The sequence below is a fragment of the Macaca thibetana genome, chromosome 12 (assembly GCF_024542745.1).
Source record: "Macaca thibetana thibetana isolate TM-01 chromosome 12, ASM2454274v1, whole genome shotgun sequence".
Taxonomy (NCBI): Eukaryota; Metazoa; Chordata; class Mammalia; order Primates; family Cercopithecidae; genus Macaca; species Macaca thibetana.
In genome coordinates this window covers 11797238-11823422 of record NC_065589.1, presented here as the reverse complement: position 1 = coordinate 11823422, position 26185 = coordinate 11797238, and the positions used below count along the sequence as shown (strand labels likewise).

The 26185-nt window shown below is 45.3% G+C and overlaps 2 protein-coding genes across 2 annotated transcripts in view; both read left to right on the top strand.

Annotated features, from left to right (window-relative positions):
- Window positions 1–10173, top strand: part of CAB39 (calcium binding protein 39) — a 76751-nt gene extending 66578 nt beyond the window's left edge. The window contains exons 7-9 of the mRNA XM_050751144.1: window positions 3149–3214; window positions 6871–7014; window positions 7628–10173. Coding sequence (XP_050607101.1) covers window positions 3149–3214; window positions 6871–7014; window positions 7628–7816 — 399 coding nt within the window. The 3' untranslated portion in view covers window positions 7817–10173. The remainder of the gene's footprint in view (window positions 1–3148; window positions 3215–6870; window positions 7015–7627) is intronic.
- Window positions 1–26185, top strand: part of ITM2C (integral membrane protein 2C) — a 350051-nt gene that overhangs the window by 283689 nt on the left and 40177 nt on the right. The gene's annotated exons all lie outside the window — the stretch shown is intronic.

Below are 26185 nucleotides of genomic sequence, written 5' to 3'. Positions count from 1 at the left end.
CAATGTCAGATGTTCCTGGTAATAGTGTCCTCCAGAGATTTGTCAATGATTTCCAGAGTGCTTGATAGCTTGATTTCCCTAGACCCCCACAACTGCCTCTAGGGCTGCCGTGTGAAATGATGTCTTCCGCTACTGCCAGTTCTGTCAGCCTCGGGAGGATCTTCCGCAATACCCACAAGCACTGTTGTGATGTACTGGTTTAACTACACATCGCCGAAGATTCTGATAGGTGCCCTTAGAGAGGTTGGAAGAATGACAGTCCACTTAAGATTCCTGTCTATCCTGCAAGATTTGGTTTAGATTTTAATTTTTCTAGTAGTTTAAATTTTTGAAATCCTAAGTATTATTAATACTTCATTATTCACTTTGCTGTTCAAATACATTATGAGATTCTTAGAGGCAAAAATCTATGCTTTCTCATTCTTTTTTTTTTTTTTTTTTTTTCCTGTCTTTTTCCCCTGCCCTCCACTCCCAGTAAGAACATAACACAACACTGATCACACAAGTCCTTCATAAGTAGCCTCATAAATGGCTTAAAAATTGCTGGTCCTTTATTTTTCTTTCAGCTCATGTATATTTCGATATGGGTGTGTTTCTTCTTGTATGTTCATTGCTTTAAAATGGCAGCCCTGTCATCATCAGGGTGTTTTTACAGTAGACAGAAGCATGGACTTGAGCCTTGGACTACCTGGATTCTGGCTGCAAGTCTCAGCCCTACCATGGGCTAATAAGACTTCAGCAACTGCCTTCATGCACCCTCTGTGCCTTCAGGGTCTTCCACCCTGAAGAAGGTTCTTCATAGTACCTGTCTACTGGGATCATCATGAGGATTAGATAAGAATGCATATGTGACATGCATGGCATAGTGTCTGGAACACAGGAAGCATTTAGTAAACGTTAGCTCATTTATCATCACCACAAAGATTTTTCAACATACTAGTAATTTAAGGCCTACCAGAGACACAGACCAGCTAATTTCCAAGACATTTGCTACAGTGAAATCTATTTAATCTTGCAGTAAAATAGCTTCCTACATGTTGTTAATAGATGACATCAGTTAGCAGGATTTTAGAAAAATGTATGTGAGGCAATTAATAAATATATAGAAAGCAATCAGATCTTACAGAGGGAGAAACCGTGGGGGATGTGGGTAATTCAAAACCACAGGTGAGGTTATTACACCAAAATGCATGCTCTAAATTCTGGTGCAATTTGGCTCTGAGCTTTCTAATAACCAAAGCGTAGAAAGAAAGAAAAGCAATTAAAAGATGACAGTATTTGTAGAGTAAAATATATACTGGCTGCTCAAAAGAAACATAGCTTTCCTAGCACTGGGACCTGAAACAGATTTCTCTCCTTGGCATTCTTAAAGGAGAGTCAAGTTACAGTGTCATGTAGTGGACTGTCATTGCCATGGCATTGCAGTAAAGAAAATGCTCAACTCCGATGCAGTTCCCTGAAAGCAAGTCTTTGAGGAGCCCAGAAGTGGGTGGGAGGACAGGTATCTAGATTTGTTACTTATCCTTTGTCTGTCCTAATTCAGAGAAAAAAAAAACTAACATAATCTGAAGGAAACAGGGGCCACATACATACTCTTCAGGCAGTTCTCCGTGAAAAATTTTTTGCAACCAAACTTATCCAAAGATGCAGCAGAAAATCAACTTGCATTTTCTATCAAGAACTTGAGATGTGTCTATTTTGTTACTGATTAAAAGCAGGTCCAGTTGTTTTGGTCATCAGTTTGATCATCATTTGAGAAGGTAGAGTTAACAGCTGTTTCTGAAAAGAGAGAAATCTAACTCAAATACTTACTAAATAGATGGCCAGCTCACCTCTGCCAAGAGGTAGGCAAAAGAAATAATGTATAATTCTGTGTTAGCTCTAAACCAAGAAGGCCAGAAAGCAAATTTTTGAGGCTTTGTAAGCCATGTGGTCTCTGTTGATCTCCTGTCTATTGTTCTGTGAAAGCAGCTGCAAATAATACATAAACTTTTCAATGAATTCATGTTCAGTAAACAAATGAGCACGGATGTGTTCCAGAAAAACTTTCCACAAACAGGCAGCAGGCCATAGTTTGCTATCTCCTGCTCTAGACCACAGGTATATGGCTAATAAGGACCCATCATAAAGCATGGACACCAGTAGTTCTCTCTTGGACAGATGACAAAGCAGGCATCCCCTGGCACTCGCCGTGACCAAAGGAAAGTCTCAGGAAAGCACCAAGATCCAACAGTCATACTAGTGCTGCAGACTTTTAGAATGTTTTAAACCTATATGTGGTTTAAACAGACAGGCAAAAAATAAAATCTTAAGGCTAGCTGGCCTTGTCTACTATGTTTTTTGAAGGATAGCCTTGGCCCCTGAGTTCCCGTCATTTTGGTTTTCTAACTCTCTGCTTTAATGGGCTTCTAGCCCTTACCATGCCAGCAGTGCCACTCTTGCCAGTGACCGCTGTTTTGAAGATCTAGTGGACCTGTCAGTTAAATTTGTGGCATTTTGTTCTCCCCAGGGCTTCATTCATGCTATGCCCTTCCTTTTTTATCTGCCCGGAATCTGTTCTCCCCTCCATTTCTGAGTGAAATCCCTCCCATCCACCGGGTCTGAGCCTAAGCCCCACCTTCAGTGTTGCCCTGGTTAACACAATGCTGAATTTCTCCTCCCTTAATTTCTGTTCTGAATTATTTTCTCTCTCTGCCTGATACATTGAAAGAGCAGGTAACTTTTCTGTTTATGGTTGTGCTTTAAACAAATTGAGTTCTTGTTTATATAAAATACAACTTTTTCAATCTGACATCAAGATATGAGAGCAGACTCAACAAGCAGAAGTGTGAGGGGTAAGGAAGTTAGGTTTTGTGCATAGGGAGCTTGGGGTGACAGAGAGGCCTGGATTTCAGCTCTCTCTGCGGGCCTGGCTGGAACTGGGAAGGGGCTCAGTACCAGGAGCCCTCTTCATGGAGGGGATTGGTGGGATCACCTGAGGGTCTTAGAGCAAACATGTCAGAGGAAGACATGAAAGAGAATGGCAGGGGAGCCAGGGCAGCTGTTGGCCTTCATGGTGTGAGAAGTGTGTCCTTAAGCTAATTTACAATGTTACCTACCAGTCTTTTTTTTTCTTGCAATAACCCTGATACGTGTTTTCTTATCTTAGTTTTTCAGTGAATATGAGAAGTTACTTCATTCAGAAAATTACGTGACAAAAAGACAGTCACTGAAGGTATGACATACCATTTTATATAGCTTATTTCTCTGCACCTCGTGTTTGAAATGTGGATGTGGGGAAAGGGAGATATGCAGGATGGGTCATAGACCTTTGGGGGAAATAAATACCTTTGCCGAGGGTCAAGATTTTTGCGGAAAGGGATGGAGTTGGACAGTGATCCATGTGGAGTACCTTCCAGCTTCCGAGTAAGGTGGAGACATGGAAAGGGAATAAACAGGAGTTTGAAGAAGACTTCATCTCCTAGCAGTGCCTTCTTTGAGATTTTGGGCCGTAGTCATACCAGCTAGATGAAGGCACCCAGGTGCTGTGCTCCTGGGCCGTGGCCTGGGTGGCACAGGCAGGTGTGTGAGGGTGGAGGGAGGCGATGTGCGTGTGAGGCTGTGGACCACAGACAGGCTTGGCTGCTTTGTATCAAAGTAGGATATCCTTTGCGAGTTTAGAATGTTAAATTTAAGATTTAAATTCTAGACCAAGGGTTGGCGAACTACAATTCATGGGCTAAATCCAGCCTGGAATAAAGACATGCTTATTTATTTACATATTGTCTGTGGCTATTTTGAGCTTCAGCAACAGAATTAAATAGATGCCCCAGAGACCCTATGGCCTGCAAAGTCTAAAATATTCACTGTTTGGCCCTTGATAGTTTGCTGACCCCTGCTGAAGAAAATTCTTACAGCAGTTAATAAGTGCATACCCTCCATTCTGTCAGTAAGCAGTCCCGACAGGAACTGGAGATGAAATCACAAAGGATTTGAGGGGAAAAATCATAATTCCATTCAGTTTTTTGCCAGGTCCATTTAAAATTTGACTCTGCCCAGAGTTCTTCCCCTCATACGTGTCTGGACCAATAATGACCAAGACTCTATCCAGTCATCCCTTTCCTACCGTGGGGAAATCTCCCTTGAAGACCTTATCTTTCTGTGGAAAGACTAAAGGACACCAGGAGCATCTGGAATACTTTGTGTCCTTTGATAGGAACACTCCAGCATCCGCATTTTCAATCAGCACTTTCTTTCAGACCAGCATATTCCTTCTTTCCGTGTAAGGCTGTAATTCCTACAGCAGGGCATCTGTGACAGCCACAGCTGGGGAATGGGCACCGTCCAGCCAGGCCCCTTGCTTTCCATTCATTGCTGTTGCTTGGGCCCAGCCATCCTCTTCGTCTAGTGTTAGGGATCCCTAATGATTCTTTTCCCCGCCTCCCCTGGCTAGAGGATCATTTGCTATCTTTAGGGGGTTGGACAGAACTTCTTGGCAGCTGTGGGAGGAGTTTCTCTTCCCTGGACATCAGTGTGAGAGAGTGGAGGTTTCTGGGGCCTCTCCTGCTCTGTGATTCTCAAAAGGGCTGAGGTGTACTACTCTTGCCAGCGGTTACACAGATGCGCACAGTTCACTGGAGTCAGTATCTTCTAAGGCCACAAAGGCCAGACAGGATAGCCTTGGTTAGTAGCTTCTAAGGCCGTTGTGGGAGGAAGCGGGGGTATTGGCAAGGAGGTTATTGGCAAATCCATAAACTTTGACCAAATGTTGGAATCTTGGGCTGTTTGGATAAGTAAGGAGAACGGCCTTCAAGACCCTTCTGCCATTCAGAATTACCAACATAAAAGGCTGAGATCGCCATTTCCAAGCCCCTAGGAATGAATGTAAAAGCAAGTCGCTGGTTCCTGCAGTTGATGTTAGCGGTGGGCCAGTGAGTGCCCCATGAACACATGGAGCAGCTTCAGCACCAGCCATACTTTAAAGATGGATTTTAATTAATACTGTCTTTTTTGTAGCCACATTGGCATTTATTTATTCCCATATTTATGTTGCCAGCAAATTTATATTCCCTATGCAAGACTCCAAGTTTTTTAGTAAAGAATTACATCTTTGGGCGGAGTACGGTAGCTCACGCCTGTAATCCCAGCACTTTGGGAGGCCGAGGCAGGTGGATGGATGGAGGTCAGGAGTTCGAGACCAGCCTGGCCAACATGGTGAAACCCTGTCTCTACTAAAAATACCCCCAAAAATTAATTAGCCAGTTGTGGTGGCACAAGCCTGTATTCCCAGCTACTTGGGAGACTGAGGCACGAGAATCAGTAGAGCTTGGGAGGTGGAGGTTGCAGTGAGCCAAGATTGTGCCACTGCACTCCAGCCTGCGTGACAGAGTGAGACTGTCTCAAAAAATAAAAGAATTACGTGTTTGAAGTCATCTTCCTTCAGATTTTCTTTGGTTTCTGTGATAGAAAAAGAACACGAAAACTATAAATCACGTAATCCTGACTTTTCAGTCTTTGTAAGAGTAGATGCTGGTTGCTTCTCACCGTAAGAATAGATTTTGTGATTCACATGGATATGAAACCTAATCTTTTGAGTTCTTCCTATGAGTTCCTTATAAAGCCTAAGTAAAATAGATTTGTTTTCTTGCACATCAGCTTATTTTTTATTTAATATAATGACAAGTTACTTATCCAGAGATCAGTTATCTGGAAACTTCAAGTATATAGAACATAGCCAGAAACCCAGAAAGGAAGCAACAAAAGCAATTAAAGCAAAAACACAGCGGCGCTGTTCGCACCTTTTTCTTTCCTTAGCCCTCACTCAGTCACATCTCTGCAGATGCAGGCCTGATGGGTGCTTTGCCCATACTGACGCTCGTTTCTCACTGCACTCTCCTGAGATAGAGGCACTGTTGCCCACCCTCATTGTACAGATGATGGAACCGAGGCACAGAGGAGTTCAGTAAAATGTGCTCAAGATTACAGAGCTCACAAGAAGTAGGGAGCCAGGATTGGAACCCAGGCAGGCTGGCACCAGGGACCAAGCTCTTCACTGCTCTGCCTCTGCCCACAAGGTCCGCAGCTTGGGCAGCCCCACTGCTGGCTCTGCACACTCAGCTTTGGCCAGGTTGTTGGCATGTTGACAACCTGAAGAAGTGACTGCTGGTTTTAGGAAAGAGTAAGCAATGACAGTTTAAAAGTTGTGAGTTTACATGATACAACCAACTTTCCAGAAATTAGTAAACCCTGAAGTAAACAGATGTTTTTTAGCGTAATTGGTATAACTAGTGATAATGAGGGTCGGTAAGAAAACCCTGGATTATCTTCAGGAGACTTAAGAAGGAGCAGAAAAATACTCACTTGTGTAAACCTTTCTGAATTAGCTGTGATAAAATGGTACCTGTGGCAAGTGCAGGGTTCATGTATGGAAAACTTGGGACACAAAACCCTTCATCCTGGAAAGTCCCGCTAAATAAAATTTTAAAATAGTTATTTTAAATTAAGCTAAGGTTAGTGGTTAGTTAACAGGAATAATCAATAGCTTTTGACCATTTTCTGAATAGTTTCTAACACAAATGCATGCTTAAAGGGGAGGCTCTGAGAGTCTCCAACTCAGGGCGGAGGGGACATCTTGAACATCCTCTGCAGAGAGCAGCGTCAGGCCTCCTGTAGATTTCATCTCCTCAGGGAAAGGTAGGAAAGCATTCAGGTGGCAGAGAGAAGGCCCTTGGTAGCTTTTAGTTTGTAATTCAGTTCAGTTCTTCAGTCTTTTGAGTGCCTACTAATATGCTATACTTAATGATGATTATGAAATAAATTATTTTTTTAAACTTTGATTTTTCCTTAAATTTTAACAACAATGTAAGAGTAATTATTTAAATGTCTTCTCAGCTTCTCGGTGAACTACTACTAGATAGACACAACTTCACAATTATGACAAAATACATCAGTAAACCTGAGAACCTCAAATTAATGATGAACCTGCTGCGAGACAAAAGTCGCAACATCCAGTTTGAGGCCTTTCACGTTTTTAAGGTAGAGTATAGAACCACCAGTGACACTGTCCACTAGAATTGATCGTCGTCTTTCATTTGCAAATGACGGAAATTATTAGCCTCACTTTGGTAATCCAGGTGACTTAATTAAATTCAGTCACTTTTCATATTTGTGTGCTATGACTTTTAAACAGAAAGGTAGACCTGGAAACAGGGGTTACTATTTGGATTTGGGAACAAGAAAGTTTATTTATAGAGGAGTGTCATTTATCTTTGGCCTAGAAGATTATTAACTGCAAAACAAAAGCATTTCTTAATGCTTGCTGTGGAGGTGTCATTCTTAAAATCCAGTCTGACCTCTTGTGCGGAGAAATAATTTCTGCCCGTTTTATTCTAAAATCAGAGTCTGTATTTAATACTGCACACTGTGTTGCAGGGCTGGCAGAATGAGTTTATCAGTCGTATTAGTGTTAAAACATGTAATTATTTCTCTCAGTTGTAAAATAAGGCCGTCTACAGCAAAACCTAACGACCCTGACTTCAGCGCCACCCCAGGAGAGCGTAGCTCTGTGCTTTCCTGCGCTGTGGCTGCAGCTCAGGGTGGCTGCGTTTTCTTCTTTCTCTGTGCCTCACGTGCATTTCTCCCCATGCAGGTGTTTGTAGCCAATCCTAACAAGACACAGCCCATCCTAGACATCCTCCTCAAGAACCAGACCAAACTCATAGAGTTCCTCAGCAAGTTTCAGAATGACAGGACGGAGGATGAGCAGTTTAACGACGAGAAGACCTATTTAGTTAAACAGATCAGGGATTTGAAGAGACCAGCTCAGCAAGAAGCTTAATCTCCAATAAACATCTATGTTAAATCCAAATTCAGCGTTTGCTGTTAGCTATTCAGCATCAGGCACTCTTACTGATTCATGAGGAACATTACTGCTAATCTGCTGTTAAGTGAACGGTTTTTCATTTTACCCTTTTGTTTTTCAGTCCAGGTTGGAAATCGTAGCTGCTGCTGCTTGCACACTAGGGCACATGTGGGCTTTCTCTTGATCTTTGTGTCATTTCAGAATTCGAAGTACTACGGGAGTTCTGAACATGGCTGGGTTCATGAAGGCAAATGTATGGATGAGAGTGTGGTTTAGGAAAGAGGGCATTGATACCAGATTAGACCTATGTGTTTGCACCTATCTTTGTTGGCGATCTGAGTGCAGTGTGGCAAGTGCACACCTGGCATCCCTGCGTCAGATCGTACCCCTTCGCTGAAGGAAAATGACGCAGAGCTTTATCTGAAATCAGAGGGGAACTGTATCCAAAATGGGAGTTTGGGGGCAGATAAAGTTGACATGCGAATAAATTGATACTGAAACTTAGCAACTTCTCAAAAGTGTAAAGAAGCCTCATAAGATCATAAGGAAAATGTATATATGCTTTTCACAGCTTTCTAGAATTTTTTGACATTTGATTTTCTTGAGACTTGTAAACCTGGATATGTTGAAGGGTATTTGTTAATTTTACTTTTCGAAGATATTTTAAAAAGTAGAGCTAGCAATGACACCTTGCATTTCATTTCAACACTGCTTACAGGTTTCTTTTGTATATAATTCTTAGAATGCTCATTTCTTTTAAATGGTTTAATTTGTACAGCAGAGGAATGTCATTGTAGTAGTATGTAACTATTACCTAATACTGAGTTTTTGCAAAAAAACAATGAATGCTCATATGTAATTGAAATACTTCAGATCACATGAAAATGCTGATTTAACATTTAAGTATCACAGCATTAAAAGAAAAAAAAAGTAAACCAATCCTTTGTATTCAGTTACCTAATGGGGTGCCATCAGTAAGCTGCGATACAGCCCTGGAGCTCAGTCAGCCACACCTTCCTGCATCCTATTGGCCTTATTCATTTAAAATGAGTTAATGAATCCGCCAGATCTGTGAATGATAGAGATTATGCTAAATTAATGCTGATTCTTTGTGTGTGTGGGAAACCTCTGTAGAGCACCTTTTCTTTCTTAGACTAAGTAATCCAGTACAATAGTTGTGAACTGAATAATTAAAACTTTGGCTTCTCTTAGGAAAAGAAGACTTCCTAGTCATAGGTGTCCTATGGGGAAATTTATTTTTTTTATGTCCTGTTCCTTAATGCTGCAAATTATCAGTATTTATAAAGTAACTGATTTTGCACCATTTTTTTGTTACTGTGACCACGGCAGAACAATGTCTTCTAGACTCTTATCTATGTAAAGTTATTAGAATGGTATCTGTTCATTTTAGTGATACGAAGATCACAACTAACAACTTACAAATCAGTTTGCCAGTTCAAATTCAGCATGGCTGCAGCTGAAGAAATTGATATGATTATTCTTTGCTAGCCTCTCTTACTAATGGAATTATATATTGGCCAGTAAAATGGGCCTCCCAATTGCTGTTTCAGCAGGTTTTAAAACCTTCAAGAACATCAGTTAGGAAAATAGCTCCAGAAAATACAGATATATTTTATTTTTGTTAAAATGGCAGTCTGCATCATGATTGGCGTTTCCTGAGACTGTCTTTACCAGAATCTGTGTGAAATAAGGCAATCGAGTCTCCTCGGAAAGAAAATCTCTTAGATGTTTAGGAGGGCAGACGTGGCCGTGATGCGGTGTCCTGGCTTTTGTGGTGTAGCGCTGTGTGTGGAGCTAGTGTAAAAACATGGGCGACACCAGGTGGAAGAAATGCCTTCTTGCCAAGCTCATTCGTAGAACTTACACAGTAAAACAGCTTCCACTTTGGCAATGATGTTGTAGCCTTTTAGGTGGAAGACAGTGAGGGGGTGCAGTGTGTCAGAGACAACATTAATGTGTTACTCTTGCATTGGAATCTGAAGGTAGTTCAGACTTCTTGGGTTTTGTTTTTAAGCAAAACAATGTGAAAACATTTAAGGTTGAAATGTTGCATTTGAAGTTATGATCGTTTAATATATTCATATTACCAAGACTATTATACTGGAAGTGGTTTCTTTTTGTGTTATAAAGGTTTAATTTTACATAAGGCAGTTACTTAATGTGATTTTTAACCCTTAAAAAAGTGGAGATGTATACATTTGTTAACAATGCCATGAAAGCATTTTCTTTCTCCTAAGGAAAAGTGAATTTCTTATCAGAATATCTGGCTGGCCCTGTAATTTAAATTAAAATAAAATTTTGAAGAAACAGCATTGTCTGTCTTTATGATGTATTGTAGACAGTTGCATTTGTGTTACTGTGAACAGCTTCATCAGGAGACACACAAGCCTGAATTTTGTCACCAACTGAAAGCGGAGGGACAGTTAACACCCATTCCTGTCTGCCTTTTTCCCTGTTCAGGGGCTTCACTCCGCCGCCGCCCCCGCCCCCCAACCACCTTCATGCTCATGTTTTCCTTACCCTTCCTGAGTAAAATTATACCCTTTAATGGCACCGTTTCTTAGACCCTAACGTTTTGAGGAGTGGATCCTCTCTTTGATTCTGTGTCCCGCTGTTATCAACACTGCAAGGCTAAACTAGAACACTCGACCTGGAGTATTCACAGGTTACTGATGTGAAATGATCATGAAGGCGAGGGGACAATGGAAGCAGGAACAAGAACTCTGGCACTGTAAAGAATGTCCCTCGTCTGTCTGCCAGGGTGGCTCGTAATCCGTAGTGCACAACCCTGCCCTCAACTTTAACCCCTGTCCGTAAATGAAATCTTTATTCTCTGGAGTGAAGGCAAGGGACATGCTCTTGCCAAAAACACTTCATCTAAGTAACAGTGTCCTATTTGTTATTTCTGCCAAGTAGTTTGGTCTACTTGTATGTTGTAGTTCCCCAAAGGTGACAAGGGCCCATTAAGTCATAACTTGTGACTTGGCCACTTCCAAGGATCACCAGGCTGAGGACTGGATTCATGCTTCAGCTCAAATTCCACTTCCTACCACAATCACCAATCAAATGCCCTCCTCCCCTTGCCAAAGAAGCCCCAGAACATTGCGCTTCAGGCAGTTCAGGAGTAGTGCAGTTCTCACGCAGCCTTCCTGGTTAGGCTCCAGCAAGGTCCTGATCGGGGAGTGCTCTGAGGCTGCAGTCAGTATCCAATACCTTGTTCATGCTGGAGGCTAGAGCCGCTCGAGGTCATGAAGAAAGCCCACCTGCCGATGAGCCAAAGTTGTCCTTTACGGGAAGAGCGGGCGGCCCAGGACACACCGCCCTTCAGGTGCTCTGGGATGTGTCGGGAGTCTTCTCCCTGGCCATGGCTGTGTCCTCACTGACCAGCTGGTTTCTAGAAGACATGAAGGACGGTAAGATTCTCCCCACTCAGCAATCTCAGTCCTGCAGAAAGACCCACTGGAGCTTTTCACTACTAATACCGTACGCTTTCACCCGCTGACAGTCCGCTTGCGGTCAGCCAACACACCTTTGCCACCAAGCACTGAAGACCCAAGAAGTGCCTAATAAGGACCTTAAGCTTTCGAACCTCCAGGAATCCTGCCGCCAGCATTCACACTGAAGAGGATGGTGGTGGTTGCACAAGGCTGTGTCACTGCACAGCTGTATTAGGGCTTCATGCTGTGTGTGCCCTTACAGTGTACCTTGCTCATGTCTGAGAACTGGCAGCCAAGTGCCCGTCCCCACTGTGGCTGGCAGGTGGGGCAGGTTCCACCTGATGGCCCGTTCACCTGGAGCTAAATCTCCAAGGACAGTGACCCCCTGGTTGCTATGCAGAGGACTTCATCTTTTGCAATTTGTTAAAACTTTATTTTTTCTAGGTAGCACTTCAGTAGTAAGACCCCAGAGATTTCTGGAAAAGATTGACATTTTTTCAACATTCTGCACAAGATTTGACAGGTTTTACAGATGAGCTTTAGCTCATAAGAACCCCTTTCCCTTGGTAATAATTGATTATCACCTCAATCTTGGTGTTCCGTGGAAACCGCGTGGTCTAGCTCTAAGTTTTGGTAGCTGAGTCTTGTTTCTTTGAAATGCAACGGGCGTGCAAAGGCAGGAGGAGCCGCAGGCCAGCTGGAGAGGCTTCTGCCCAGAGGAAGTTTCCAGGCAAGACTGCACCACTGGTGACTCCCTCCTTCTTCCCCATGGGCTGCAGCTTGAAGACCTCAAGTCCCCTCTAGCCTAAACCAGTCCCAGGGAACAAATACCCCTCCCCGGAAACACTGCTTACACACATTCATGGGGACCTTTGCATATATCCCCATCATCTTAACTAAGTCCTCACCTGTGTGGAGAAAAAGGAAGTGAGGGTCCCTCTGCACCAAGTCCCCTCCTAATCCAAGGAGCACCTTTTCACGATTAGCTGAATCTCTGTGTGGTCCTGGGCTCAATCTAAGACATTGAGGACCTGCTGGTTTCTGGGATCTTGCTCCTTTGAAGATCCGGGGCATGAGGTAGGGTTGGGTGCCAACTTGTGTCATCTAAACACTAAGAGAGCCCTGTTAGGGCCCCACACCCTGTCCTTGACACTCGCTTCTGCTTATTATGAATACCTGTGACCCTGCCTCAGCGCTCTCCTCTGGCCCCAAATAAAGGAGTGACTGTCCCCAGAAGCAGCCCTTAGCTGATGAAGATGACAATGGCTGGTGGATAAATACCCCAGTGTCCTTGGCCCCCAGCTGGGACAGCTGCACTCCTGCCTTCCAGCGCCCGCAGCAGGGCTGAGCTCTGACGCCCACTGCATTAACCAACTTGTTAGAAACCTTTCGTCAGATTATTTCCATCCCCGGCTCACATCCCACTCTGTAGTGTCTCCTGGGATCGTGTCCGAAATAATTACCAACATTGGAACCCTTATCTGAGGGTGTGCTTCTGGGGTAACCCAAACGAAGACATGCTCGTTTTGTTTCTTCTAACTCACAGCCATTCCCGTGGTCAGCCAGGTGAGAGGCCTGTCTCCTGAAAGAGGAGGCCAGGGGGACAGCACACAGGGCTGCCTGCCCTTCTGGAAGCATCCTTCTTGTCTCTCGCCTCAATATTTAAGAGAGGCTGGTCCCCAAGTATGCATCAAAGCCTGACACCAGGTAGGGAGAAGCCCAGCTCAGCAGAGCCACTCTTGACCACAGCTCCTGCTGCCTGAAGAAGCTGTTCTGAGACCCTCGACATAGGCTTGCTGTTCCCCAGTCAGCCAATGCCCCCTGACTCGTATCCTTTCAAAAGCAGCCGGATAGGACACACCATCTGCTCCCAGATAGTTCTTCATGGTCATAAACGTGCTAGCAAAACCGGAAAACTCCAGATTTTCTCACGTTTTGCCGCCTTAAAAAAAAAAAAAAAAAAAGACTTGAAAGGTATAGTCTAGCCCAACAAAATGATTGCACAATTGGGAATTGGTGCCAGAATTTTATGAAACGTCCTGGTTGAGATAAGAATTTGGATGGGGACAGTGGAGAGAGGGCGAGGGTCTGTGTGGAGGCAGAGCCCACCTAATGGTGCTGAGGCAGCTTAAAGACACCTGAAGCGGCCCCTCTGCCTTGCGGGGTGCCCTTCAGCTTTTCCTGCAGTCAACTTGCTTTCATTTTTTTAAAAGTCCACTGGGTGGCAGTAGAGCTCCTTGTTTTTAGCAGGCACTGAGCTAGCGGAGGGAATGGAGCATTCCCAGGGAAATCTGGGCAACAACAGAGACCCTGGGATGTCGTGAACCCAACTGCCCTGAGCTTCCTGGATGCCGTTTTAAGCAAAAAGGCAGGGGTAGTCTAAGGGGGTTATGAAAAGAATGACAGAGGCCGGGCGCAGTGGTTCAAGCCTGTAATGCCAGCACTTTGGGCGGGCGAGGCGGGCATATCACCTGAGATCGGGAGTTCAAGACCAGCCTGACCAACATGGAGAAACCCCGTCTCTACTAAAAATACAAAAAATTAGCCGAGCGTGGTGGCGCATGCCTGTAATCCCAGCTACTTGGGGGGCTGAGGCAGGAGATACGCTTAAACCTGGGAGGCAGAGGTTGCAGTGAGCCGGGATTGCGCCTTTGCACTCCGGCCTGGGAAACAAAAGCAAAACTTCATCTCAAAAAAAAGAAAAAAGAAAAAAAAAAAAAAGAAAAGAAGAAAAGAGTGACACAGGGCGGGACAGATGTGTGAGAGTAACATGTGAAAGGTAGAGTTTAGGTGGTAGGTATATGGTTGTTTTGGTTGCTAATAAACTTCAGTTTTTGGAAGAGTTTTAGATTTACAGAAAACGTTGCAAAGATGACACAGAAAGATCCCATATACTCTGCACCCCATCTTCCCTGTTATTAACATCTCACATGACTGTGGTATATTTGTTAAAATTAAGGAACCAATATGGATACACTATTATTAGGTAAAGTCCATACTTTATTCTGAGCTCCTTATGTTTTCCCTGATGTCCTTTTCCTGTTCCCAGATCCCATCCAGGTCCTATGTTCTATTTAGTTGAGAGTTTCTCAGACTTTGGTTTTTGCTGACAGTTTTCAAAAGTACTGGTCAGGTATTTGTGGAATCTCCCTCGACTGGGATTTGTCTGCTGTTTTTCTCATGATTAGGATGAGATTATGGGGTTTGGGAGGAAGACCATACAGATAAAGTGCTTTTTTTTTTTTTTTTTTTTTTTTTTTTTTTTTTTTTTTTTGAGATGGGGCCTCACTCTGTCACCAAGGCTGCAGTGCAGTGGTGTGATCTCAGCGCACTGCAACCTCCGCCTCCCAGGCTCAAGCAATCCTCCCACCTCAGCCTCTTGAATAGCTGGGACCACAGACACGTGCTACCACTCCAGGCTTATTTGTACTCTTGGTAGAGACAGGATTTCGCCATGTTGCCCAGGCTGGTCTCAAACTCTTGAGCTCAAGCGATCCACCCGCCTCAGTTTCCCAAAGTGCTGGGATTATAGGCGTGATACACCGCACCTGGCCTAAAGTGCTGTTTTTATCACGTCATATCAAGGGTACACGCTATGGACATGACTTCTCCCTGTTGATGTTGACCTTGATCGCCCGGCTGAGGTTATGTTGGTCAGGTTTCTCCACAATTACTTTTTATTTTCCCTCTTTCAGTTCTGTAAGGAAGGAAGTCACTCCACGCAGCCCACACCTACCAAGTAGGGAGGTATCCTCCACCTTCCTGAGAATGGAGTACCTACATAAATTATTTACAATTTTTCTTCATGAAGATTTGCTCTTTTCCATTATATTTTTTTTTCCTGTAAAATTCTTTCAATTCTCTGTATGCTTGAAATGTTTCATAATGAAAAGGTGGGAAAAAATGGCTGGGGTGGGGGCGATGATATACACCCTGCTCATGCTACCAAGTACAAGGGCACGGGGGTTTCAGGGCCATCTGGGGATGCAGCAGCACACGCAGCACCTTCTCCAGAATTCACTTCCCAACTGTTATGGTTTGACTGTGTCCTCACCCAAATCTCATCTTGAATTGTAGCTCCCATAATTCCCACATGTTGTGAGAGAGACCCAGTGGGGGGTAATTGAATCATAAGGGTGGGTCTTTCCCATGCTATTCTCCTATAGTGAGTAAGTCTCACAAGATCTGATGGTTTTATAAAAGGGAGTTCCCTTACACAAGTTCTCTCTTGTCTGCCACCATGTAAGACGTGCCTTTCGCCTTTGGCCATGATTGTGAGGCCTCCCCAGCCATGTGGATCTGTGAGTCCACTAAATCTCTTTTCCTTTATAAATTACCCAGTCTCAGGTATGTCTTTATTAGCAGCATGAGAACAGACTAATACACCAACTGCCCAGTGGCCACAGCACACAGATGTCAACAACAATCTCACCTGCACTGTGTCCAAAACAGAACTAGATGGAGGCCCACCCATCAGGACCCCAAAGCTCAGGGTGCCACTGCCTCCTGGTTTTTTAAGCCAGCAATGTGGGAATCACCCTTATCTGGGCTCCTCCCCCATCCAATCGAAAGCAAATCATGTTCTGCCTTAAAACACTCTAGTTTCAAGGTTGCAAGTCAAACATCCTTGAAACTATTAGAGCAAGCCTTCTAAAATTACAAGAAAGCTCGTTTCCCTTCTTAGGAAACAGAAATGCAATTTTCTGAGGAAACCATGCAGAATACGTACAGATTTCATTTAAGTGTTCTGGTAACTGATAGGTAAATCTTTGCTAACGTTGTCCTTATTCATCTGAGAAATCCAACTACATCTTCCTAAAGCACCCATGACAGCACATTCCCCATTCATTCAAGTTCTTCATTAACAGTCAAAAATCTTCATTAATGCTTGGTGAGTGATTACCAAGGCTTCGCGAGGGATAATTCACTCAGTCCTCAGGACACTCAGAAGCACAAGTACTCTATTCTGATTTTGCAGAGGAGGAAACAGAGGCACAGAGAGATTAAGCCAAGACCACACAGCAGTAGGTAGCAGAGAGATGGCTGCAACATCTCTTTTCCTTCCTTTTTGTTTTCTTTCTTCCTTCTTTGCCTTTCTTTTCTTTTCTTTTCTGTTCTGTTCTGTTCTGTTCTTTCTTTTCTTTTTGAGACTGAGTTTCGCTCTTGTTGCCCAGGCTGGAGTGCAATGGCGGGATCTCAGCTCACCACAACATCCGCCTCCTGGGTTCACTCCTGCCTCAGCCTCCCGAGTAGCTGGGATTTCAGGCGTACATCACCACGCCCGGCTAAATTTTGTATTTTTAGTAGAGATGGGGTTTCTCCATGTTGGCCAGGCTGGTCTCGAACTCCCTGCCTCAGGTGATCCGCCCCTCCTCGGCCTCCCAAAGTGCTGGGAGTACAGCCATGAGCCACCTCGCCCAGCCGACATCTCTTTTCATTAGTGCAGCCCTCTGCGCCCTCTTCCAAATGCATGGCTTCCTCCAGAACCTCCAGAGCACGTTGTTGGGGCCCGAGGAGCAGTGCCAAGGGTCCCGGAATCCCATCTGCTCTGATCAGCAGTCACAGGACCGCCGATTGGCGATTTGCCACTGTCCCCTGACAGGTTAGAACCGGAACGTTCCTCCCTGCTGGGCCCAGGGCCAGGCTCGGAGCAGGCTTCTCAAACTGCAGGGTCCACGCCACCCATCGGGGGTCCGGCGGTCTAGGGTGGGGCCCGAGACTCCAGATGGGGCTGCCGTAGGGACCACACCGGGAGGCGCCCTGCGGGGCGGGCGACCCCAGCCGCTGGGGTGGAGAAGGGCCAAGCGCGCGCTCCCGGAGGGTAGCGGGGCCGGGGCGCGCAGCCCCGAGGTGTGCCTGGGCCGAAGTGGGCCTCTCCCGGGCGCGCCCGGACGGACGGCGGCGTCGCTGGGTTGCCAGGTCCCGCGGAGCTCACCGAGGCCACGCCGATGGCCACCCGCGTGGAGCCTGGGCTGTGGGCTTCGCCTGCATCCCCGCGGCCTGTCCACGCGTCCCCGCACCCCGAGGTAGGGCGTGGCCAGGTTGGAAGACGGCGTAGGGCGCCTTTCACCCACGGCCCCACCCAGGGCTCAGCCCAGCGCAGCGGCGGGCCCGGGCTCCCAGGTCTGCGGCTTTCACTGGGCCGCGTCCCTGCAGAGGGCCCCGGCGGCTGGGGAGGAGGCCGCCCTTTCCTTACGGCCCGCGACCGCCCCAGGCTGTCCCTACCCAAAGGAGACCCCCAGCGGCCCAGAGCCTCGGACTCTCCGGGAGCCAGGCGGGGGCGCCCCAGGGCTGCGGTCTTGGAGCCTGGGAAAGCAACCAGGGGTCCCTGGGGAGTCCTGAGAGCAGGCGCCTGCCCACGGCCAAGACTGTGGCCCAGCCCTCCTCAGACCTCCCAAGGGGGCCTGTCCCTGCGGCCTCAGAGCCTGTCCCTGCTGCCCTGAGGTCCTGTCCCTGCGGCCCGGCCGTGAGAGCCTGTCCCTTGCTGCCCCAGAGCCTGTCCCTGCTGTGTCCAAGGCCTGTGCAGGACTTGAGGCCCTGTCTGCCAGTCAGAGGGCCTGTCCTTGCTGCCCCTAGGGCCTGTCCCCGCCGCAGGGCCTCAGCCTGGAAAGTGGACACTCAAGAGTCCCTAGGTGATGTTTGGGGGTCCCTCTGCCTGAAAGCTGTTCTGTTCCTATGGCGGTGGCAGCCTCTGTCTCCCTCACTGAGTGCAGGACTCAGGTCTTCCTGCCTTGGGGTGCATCGCAAAGGGAGGCACTCCTTGAGCCCTGGAAAGAATGGGAGGTGCTTCTGCAAGAGGCAGCTACTGGCTGAGCCTGGTGCCCAGAGAGGTGGTGATGAGAACGCACTCCTCCCACTTCACTGGGCGACTCTAAGGGACACCAGTACAGGGACTGGTGGCGCCGGCCCCCCTGAGAGAGTCAAGGGAAGAAGCAATACACATGGTGTCACCCTGCTCAGTCCGCCCCAGACCACCACCAGCCAGGCATGGAGACAGGACCAGGAGGACAACTGCTGGGCTCTGGGGTTGCTGAGTGCAGGTGAAAGCGTCCTAGAGGCTTGGTACCAACCTGGACACAGCCCAGCCCAGGCTTGGACTCACCACTTGGGAGCGTTTGTGAAGTGAGGAGAACCCCATGCCACTGCCACATGGCTTCTGTCACCTGCATCCAGTCACAGTTCCTGAGGAAAGGGTCCCTGAGACCACCCTAGGTGCGAGGGAGGAAGCCTGGGCGAGTGGCTATCCCTATGGACACCACGGATGGTTTCTCCCTGACATACATGGGAATGTCACTGAGGCCAGGAAGACAGCAAATCCTTTATTCCTCATGTAAGAGTTGGGTCTTTGACCCAGACCTGCAGTTGTGAAGGACAAAGCTTTAAGACTGTCTCAGTGAAAGAACCTGTCAATTTAAATATTACTACATTTTGAAAATGTGAGAGATGAAATGTCAAGTTCATGCAGGCATTGAAGCCAAGTGCAATGGCAGGACATGTGCTTCCCCCTCTTCCCAGCCTGCTTTCCTTGTCTCTGTGCAGGCGTGAGAGAGTAAGAGCTACCTCCTAGGCCTTCTGTGAGCACTAAATAAGCCAGGGTTTGTGAGAACCTTGGAGAGTGCCTGGCTTAACACATGCTTGCTTGGAAAAACCACTGGGTGTCACATGTGTAACATGACCTTCAGGACACTGCTTGCCTTGACTCATCACCCTGTTTGATGGATGAAAGCACAGCCACTCACTGGCATTTACAGTGCTATAAACATCCTGGTACCTTCCCTGCTTGTGCCACCGTGCTTTGTAGCCACTGTTACAGCTAGTGCCTGCTGAACCCTGCTACCAGCCCAGGCGGTGCTGAGTGTGGCTGTGTCTCGGTCCTTCCACCCTCACATAGTGAGGTCAGGACTGCCAGGACAGTGAAGCACAGTGGGTAAGAGCCCAATGGGTTCACCCTGTCCACTGCCTAGAGAGAGCCGATTTACCAAGACAGGGGAATTGCAACAGAGAAAGAGTAAATTCACCCAAAGCCAGAGTTTTATTATTACTCAAATCAGTATCCCCGAGCATTCTGGGATCACAGTTTCTAAGGATAATTTGGTGGGTGGGGAGTTAATGAGTCGAGAGTGTTGATTGGTTGGGTAGGAGATGAAATCATGGGGAGTCGAAGCCATCCTCTTGCCCTGAGTCAGTTCCTGGATGGTGGCCACAAGATCAGATGAGCCAGCTTATCCTGTGTGGTGCCAGCTGATCCATCAGGTGCAGGGTCTGCAAGATAGCTCTAGCACTGATCTTAGGTTTCACAATAGTGATGTTATCCCCAGGAGCGATTTGGGGAGGGTCAGAATCTTGTAGCCTCCAGCTACATAACTCCTAAACCATAATTTCTATTCTTTTGGCAGTCTAGTCCCCAGGCAAGAAAGGCGTTTGTTGGGAAAGGGCTGTTACCATCTTGGTTTTAAACTATAAACTAAGTTCCTCCCAAAGTTAGTTCCACCTACACCCAGGAATGAACAAGGACAGCTTGAAGGTTAGAAGCAAGATGGAGTTGGTCAGGTCGGATCTCTTTCCGTGTCTCAGTGATAATTTTGTAATGGTGATTTCAAGAGCAGTCACCCTGAAGTTCAGGGCACCCAAGAAAGCACTCCCGATTTGGCCTCTGCTTCCGGCTAGGATTTAGGTCACAAGAGACTTCAGTCTTGTGGTGACAAGAAGAAAACAAGCAAAATAAGAAACAACTTGCTTCTTATGAAGCTAGCAAAAAGTGGTAGCAACAAGGAATCTGGAAGAAGTAAATTCCGGAGCATTCTGAGGCTGTTGTCGGTGAATGGGAAGCTGAGGCAGCTTCCATACCTGGAGGTGATGCCTCCTCTGGGTGAGAGCAGTCCTGCTGAGGATGGAGTGACTTTTAGGGGAAATCAGTCAGATCTTGGAAAACAGGGTTGTGGGACAGACTGGAGTCTGGATGAGCCTCAAACACAAGAACAGGTCACTTGGCCAGAAATATCCTCCTCTGAGTTTTGCTAAGAAAACAGCAATAGGACAGAGGATGATAACTAGAAAGAAACTGTGTAATCTGAAACATTCTTGCAGTGATTGGATCCTGGGGCTCTGCCAGCCTTGAATCCAAAGGTGAACCAAAAATAACTGAAATTGAAGACAATCAGCTCCCTGTCTATAAGATCAAAAGGCAGTGGCTCAGGAGACTGGGGACTACGCTCCCCATAGATAATGCATCTGATTAAAGCTGCAGCCCAGTCAAACTCATCTTGTCCTAGAAGGAATCTGAAAGATCCATCCCTGCACCAGATGGAGGGAAAGACTTACCATCAACAATATGATTGTACGTGAAATAACATTATCCCACACATCCAAGAAACTCAACGAACCCCAAGTACGATCAATGCAAAGAGATCCACATGGTATGTCCTCAAATATGTTGAACCTACCAAGAGTTGTTGTTGTTGTTGTTTTGGAGACGGAGTTTTGCTCTTGTTGCCCAGGCTGGAATGCAATGGCACGATCTTGGCTCGTTGCAACCTCCGCCTCCCAGGTTTAAGCGATTCTCCTGCCTTGGCTTCACAAGTAGCTGGGATTACAGGTGCGTGCCACCACACCCAACTAATTTTTGTATTTTTAGTAGAGACGGGGTTTCACCACGTTGGCCAGGCTGGTCTTGAACTCTTGACCTCGTGTTCTGCCCGCCTCAGCCTCCCAAAGTGCTGGGATTACAGGCGTGAGCCACCGCGCTGGCCATACCAAGAATTGTTAAAGCAAACTAACTATGGCCTGAGAAGGACTCCGTGCTTCCATGTTTGAGTCCTTGTGGATGAACTGCAACCTAACTTAACAGGTAGACAAGATTGAAAACCTAACTTAGGAGTATGCACCTGTAACAATAGCTGAGTCTTGGCCAATCTCAGTGGCCCTACTTCAACCACTCATACAGGGCTGCGTGTTCGGATTGTGTTGAAATAAGGCAAATGCTGAGCTGCAGTTGTTTCTGTACCTCACTTCCGATTTCTGTATGTCACTTTACTTTTTTTTGGGTCTATAAATTTGTTCTGACCACGAGATACCCCTGGAGTCTCTGAATCTGCTGTGACTCTGGGGGCTGCTCAATTCATGAATCATTCATTATTCAATTCAATTCCTTTCAATTGAATTCGGCCAAAGTTTTTCTTTTAACAGAGGAAATCTTGAAAGCAGCAAGAGGAAAACGACCCATCCGTCAGAGGAACAATAATACAATTACTGGCTGGCTTCTCTCATCTGCAACTATAGAAGCCAGAAGGCAGTGGAATGGCATATTTTGAGTGCTAAGGAAAAAACTGTCAATCAACTATTCTATATCCAGCAAAACCGCACTTTAGAAATGAAGGCTGAATAAAGATATTTTCAGATAAATGAAGACCGAGAGACTTGATTGCTAGTTGGTCTGACTCAAAAGAAATACTAGAGAAAGTCCTTTAGGGTGAAAGGAGAGGACACCAGAGGTTAAGCTGAATCCACAGGGTAAATCCAAGTAAATAGTACTAGAAATCATACATATATACATTCATATAACAGATAAGCATGTTTTGCTTTTATTTCTTCTTTTAACTTCCAAAAGACATAAGTTTGTATAAAGCAATAAGTATAGCTGTAGTGTTATGTCTATAATATATAGATTTACTATCAATGATAATAATAGCACTGAGTGTGGTGGCTCACGCCTGTAATCCCAGCACTTTGGGAGGCCAAGGCAGGCGGCTCACAGGTCAGGAGTTCAAGACCAGCCTGGCCAACATGGTGAAACCCCATCTCTACTAAAAATACAAAAAAAAAATCAGCTGGGCATGGTGGTGCACACCTGTGGTCCCAGCTACTCAGGAGGCTGAGGCAGGAGAATCGCTTGAACCTGGGAGGTGGAGGCTGCAGTGAGCCGAGATCTTACCACTGCACTCCAGCCTGGTGACAGAGTAAGACTCTGTCTCAAAAAAAAAAAGCCAAAACAAAAAACCCAAAAAAACCTTACCGTGTGACTTAGCAATTCCATTCTAAGGAATCTTCCCAAGAAAAGTGAAAACTTATGCCACACAGAGCCAGTATCTGAATGTTCAGAGCAGTGTTATTCATAATAACTATAACCTTAAAACTATCCAATGTCCAACAGGCTAATGTAAAACAAAGCCTGATAGATTCATATGGTGGAATACCATTCAACAATTGAAAAGAAGAGACTACTGGTCCACACTACAACGTGGGTGAACCGGAAAAGCATTATGCCAGCCGAAAGAATGCAGGCACAAAAGACTTCCTATTATATGATCCCATTTACATGAACTGTGCCAAGTTTATGAGAACAGAAAGCAGATCTGTGGTTGTTTAGGGCTGAGGATGGGGCAGAAACTAATTCCAAATGGACATGAGGGAACACTTTGGGGTGACTAAAATGTTCTAACAAACACCAGATTATAAAGATAGTTGCTGAATTCCATAAATTTACTAAAAATTATTGAATTGAAAAAATTAGCAATTAACCAAAATAATGAAAAAGTAGCAGTTAACCAAAATGATGAAAAAAGTATAATTTAACCAAAAAAAAATTGACAATGTTTTATTTCTATCCAGTTATCTTTTTTTTTTTTTTTTTTTTTTTTTTTTTTTTTTTTGAGACAGAGTCTCGCTCTGTCACCCAGGCTGGAGCACAGTGGCGCCATCTCGGCTCGCTGCAACCTTTGCCTCCCAGGTTCAAGTGATTATCCTGCCTCAGTCTCCCAGGTAGCTGGGACTACAGGTGTGCGCCACTATGCCCGGCTAATTTTTATATTTTTAGTAGAGACAGGGTTTCATTATATGTTGGCCAGGCTGGTCTCAAACTCCTGATCTCAAGTGATCTGCCCGCCTCGGCCTCCCGAAGTGCTGGGATTACAGGCATGAGCCACCGTGCCTGGCCCCAGCTATCTTAAAGTTTAGAAACACTTTATTGTTAAAAAAAAGTTTGTATCTTTTTATTGAATAAATATAATCTATTGATAAATAAAGTAATAATTGCTAATGCATTTTTCTTAGCACAAAGTAGTGGTAAAATATCATTATAATATGGAAATAAAGAATAATTTCCAGGCTAGACACGGTGGCCCATTCCTGTAATCCCAGCATGCTGGGAGGCTGAAGCAGATGGATCGTTTGAGCCTAGGAGTTTGAGACCAGCCTGGGCAACATGGCGAAAACCCGTCTCTGCTAAAAATACAAAACATTAGCAAGGCATGGTGGTGCATGTCTATAGTCCCAGGTATTTGGGAGGCTGAGGTGGTAGAATCACCACCTGAATGTTCAGAGCAGTGTTATTCATAATAACTATGACCTCATAGCCTGTAGACTCACCAGACAAGAGATGTTACAGGGAGCTCATTAGCTGAAGAGAAAAGATCCGGATGAAAACAGGAAGGCAAAAAGAGAGCCAGAAATTCAAATCTATGGGTAAATATAAAAGACGATTTTATCTCTTTTCTTCATTGCTTTAAAAGGCAAAAATATATTACGGAGTTTATAACAAATGTGAAACAAAGTCTATGACACAGATAGATCAAAGACAACAGAGGACTAATTATACTAATGTAAGGTTCTTGTATTATACAGAAGTGGTTTAATTGTGATAAATTAAGGATACATGCTTTATTGACTGCCTGAAGCAACCACTTTTAAAAAATCAAATAAAAGGAAACAAAAATATGTATCTGAAAAACCAACAGAGGAGATAAGATAAAATATCGCAACGTACCTGGTCAATCCTCAACAAGACAGAAAATCAGAAGCCACAAACAAATAACAGATAGGATAAATTGAAAACAAATAGCAAAATGATGGACTTAAAACTCAACCATATCAATACTTACGTTAAATGTAAACAGGGTAACCACTCCATTTAAAAGACAAAAACTGTTAAGATGACAGCAAAAACAAGAGGAAAAAACAAAAAACACTGTTGAACTGAATAAAAAACAAGCCCCGACTACATACTGTTTACAAAAGATGTACTTTAAATATAAAGATACAGATACAAAGATAAAAAGTACAAGGATTAAGAAAAACATGCAAACACTAATCACAAGAAAGCTGGCCTAACCATATTAATATCAATAGACTTTGAGGCAAGAGGCATTACCAAAGATAAAGAGAGATAGTTCTTAATGATAATCAAGTCAATTTATCAAGAAGATAACAACCCTAAATGTGTCTGTATCTAATGACAGTTTGAAAATACATGAAACAAAAATTGACAGAACTCAACAGAGAAATAGATGACTCTGTAATCATTGTCACGTTGTCTCCAAAGATGGCCACCAGCAATGCCACCATCATCCCATCACGCACTACACCTCCCAACAAGAGTTATTTTCCTACTCTTTATTTATTTAACCTATTTTTATTATTATTTGTTTTTGAGACAGAGTCTTGCTCTGTCGCCCAGACTGGAGTGCAGTGGTGTGATCTTGGTTCACTGCAACCTCTGCCTCCTGAGTTCAAGCGACTCTCCTGCCTCAGCCTCCTGAGTAGCTGAGACTACAGGCATGTGCCACCACACTTGGCTAATTTCTGTATTTTCAGTAGAGATGGGGTTTCACTACATTGGCCAGGGTGGTCTCGAGCTCCTGACCTCAAGTGATCCACCCGTCTTGGCCTCCCAAAGTGTTGGGATTACAGGTATGAGCCACCACACCCGGCTGTATTTTCCTGCTCTTTAAATCAGCATGGTCCTTATGACTTGCTTTGACTAACAGAATGTAGCAGAAATGATTCTGGGCCAGTTCCAGCCTGGCCCTTAAGAGGCTGGAAGATTCTCTTTCACTCTTTTGGAAGCCAGTTTCCATGGAGAATACCTTGGACTAGACTATTGAGAATTGGGAGATCACATGGAGACAGAGAATCCACAGGGACTAGAACTGATGCATCCAAGCCAAGGCCCCAACATGTAAGTGAAGCTAGCAGTAGCTGAGCTTCTGGATGGTTGCAGCCGTTTAAATGATACCAGCTGAGACCTCAGCAAGCCGAATGACCCAGTGGACTCACAGACTCATGGGGAATAATCAATTGTTTTAAGCCATGAAGTTTTGGGGTGGTTTGCTATGCAGCAATCTATCAATGAAACATGGCTTTCTCTATCATTGATGGAATAAGCAGACAAAATCCAGTGAAGACAGCAGCTTCCTCTGGATACCCCCCTACATTTTGCTGCCACTGCCCAGCCCAAGGAAGTCAGTCATGGAAGTCCCCAAGGAGCAGGAGGGCCAGTGGCTCTCAGAGGTGGAAAGGAGAGATGAAGACCAAAATGCCAGGTTGACTGAGATTCTGGAGCTCTTGGTTGCAGCTGTTCTTCCAGACCAAGAATTAAAAGCTCATGGCCTTTGAACAAGGCCATAGGAGAAATAACTTAGTGCATCCATACAACATGGATTCTGGCTTATTCCTTCATGAAAACCCTACAGAGGTCGAAAGCTAGCTCCATCAGCTCTGCCAAGCATGCACCGTCCACACTAAATGGGGCCCTACCAGACTTGAGATTTTTTCCATACATTTTCTATTATTCAGTGGCTGGTGAGGTGAAGCGAGCCGTAGAAACAAAATAAGCAATGGATGACTACACCTGCTCCTATTCTAGATCCTGGTTGTGGAAACCTACAGCCTTCCTGACAAGGATGACTTCAGGAAGAGAAAGGAAACGGTCATCAAAACAATCGCTGGCGTCTCCAAGGAAAGACACACGTGGGGCAGAGCTGAGCACCCCACTAAGCCCAGCCTACGTCAACAGACAGACAGCCAACCCTGAGACACATGAGTGTGCCCAGCCAAGATCACCAGTATCCCCCACAGTTCAATCTCAGAATTGGTCAACCCCCAGCAGCCCCTG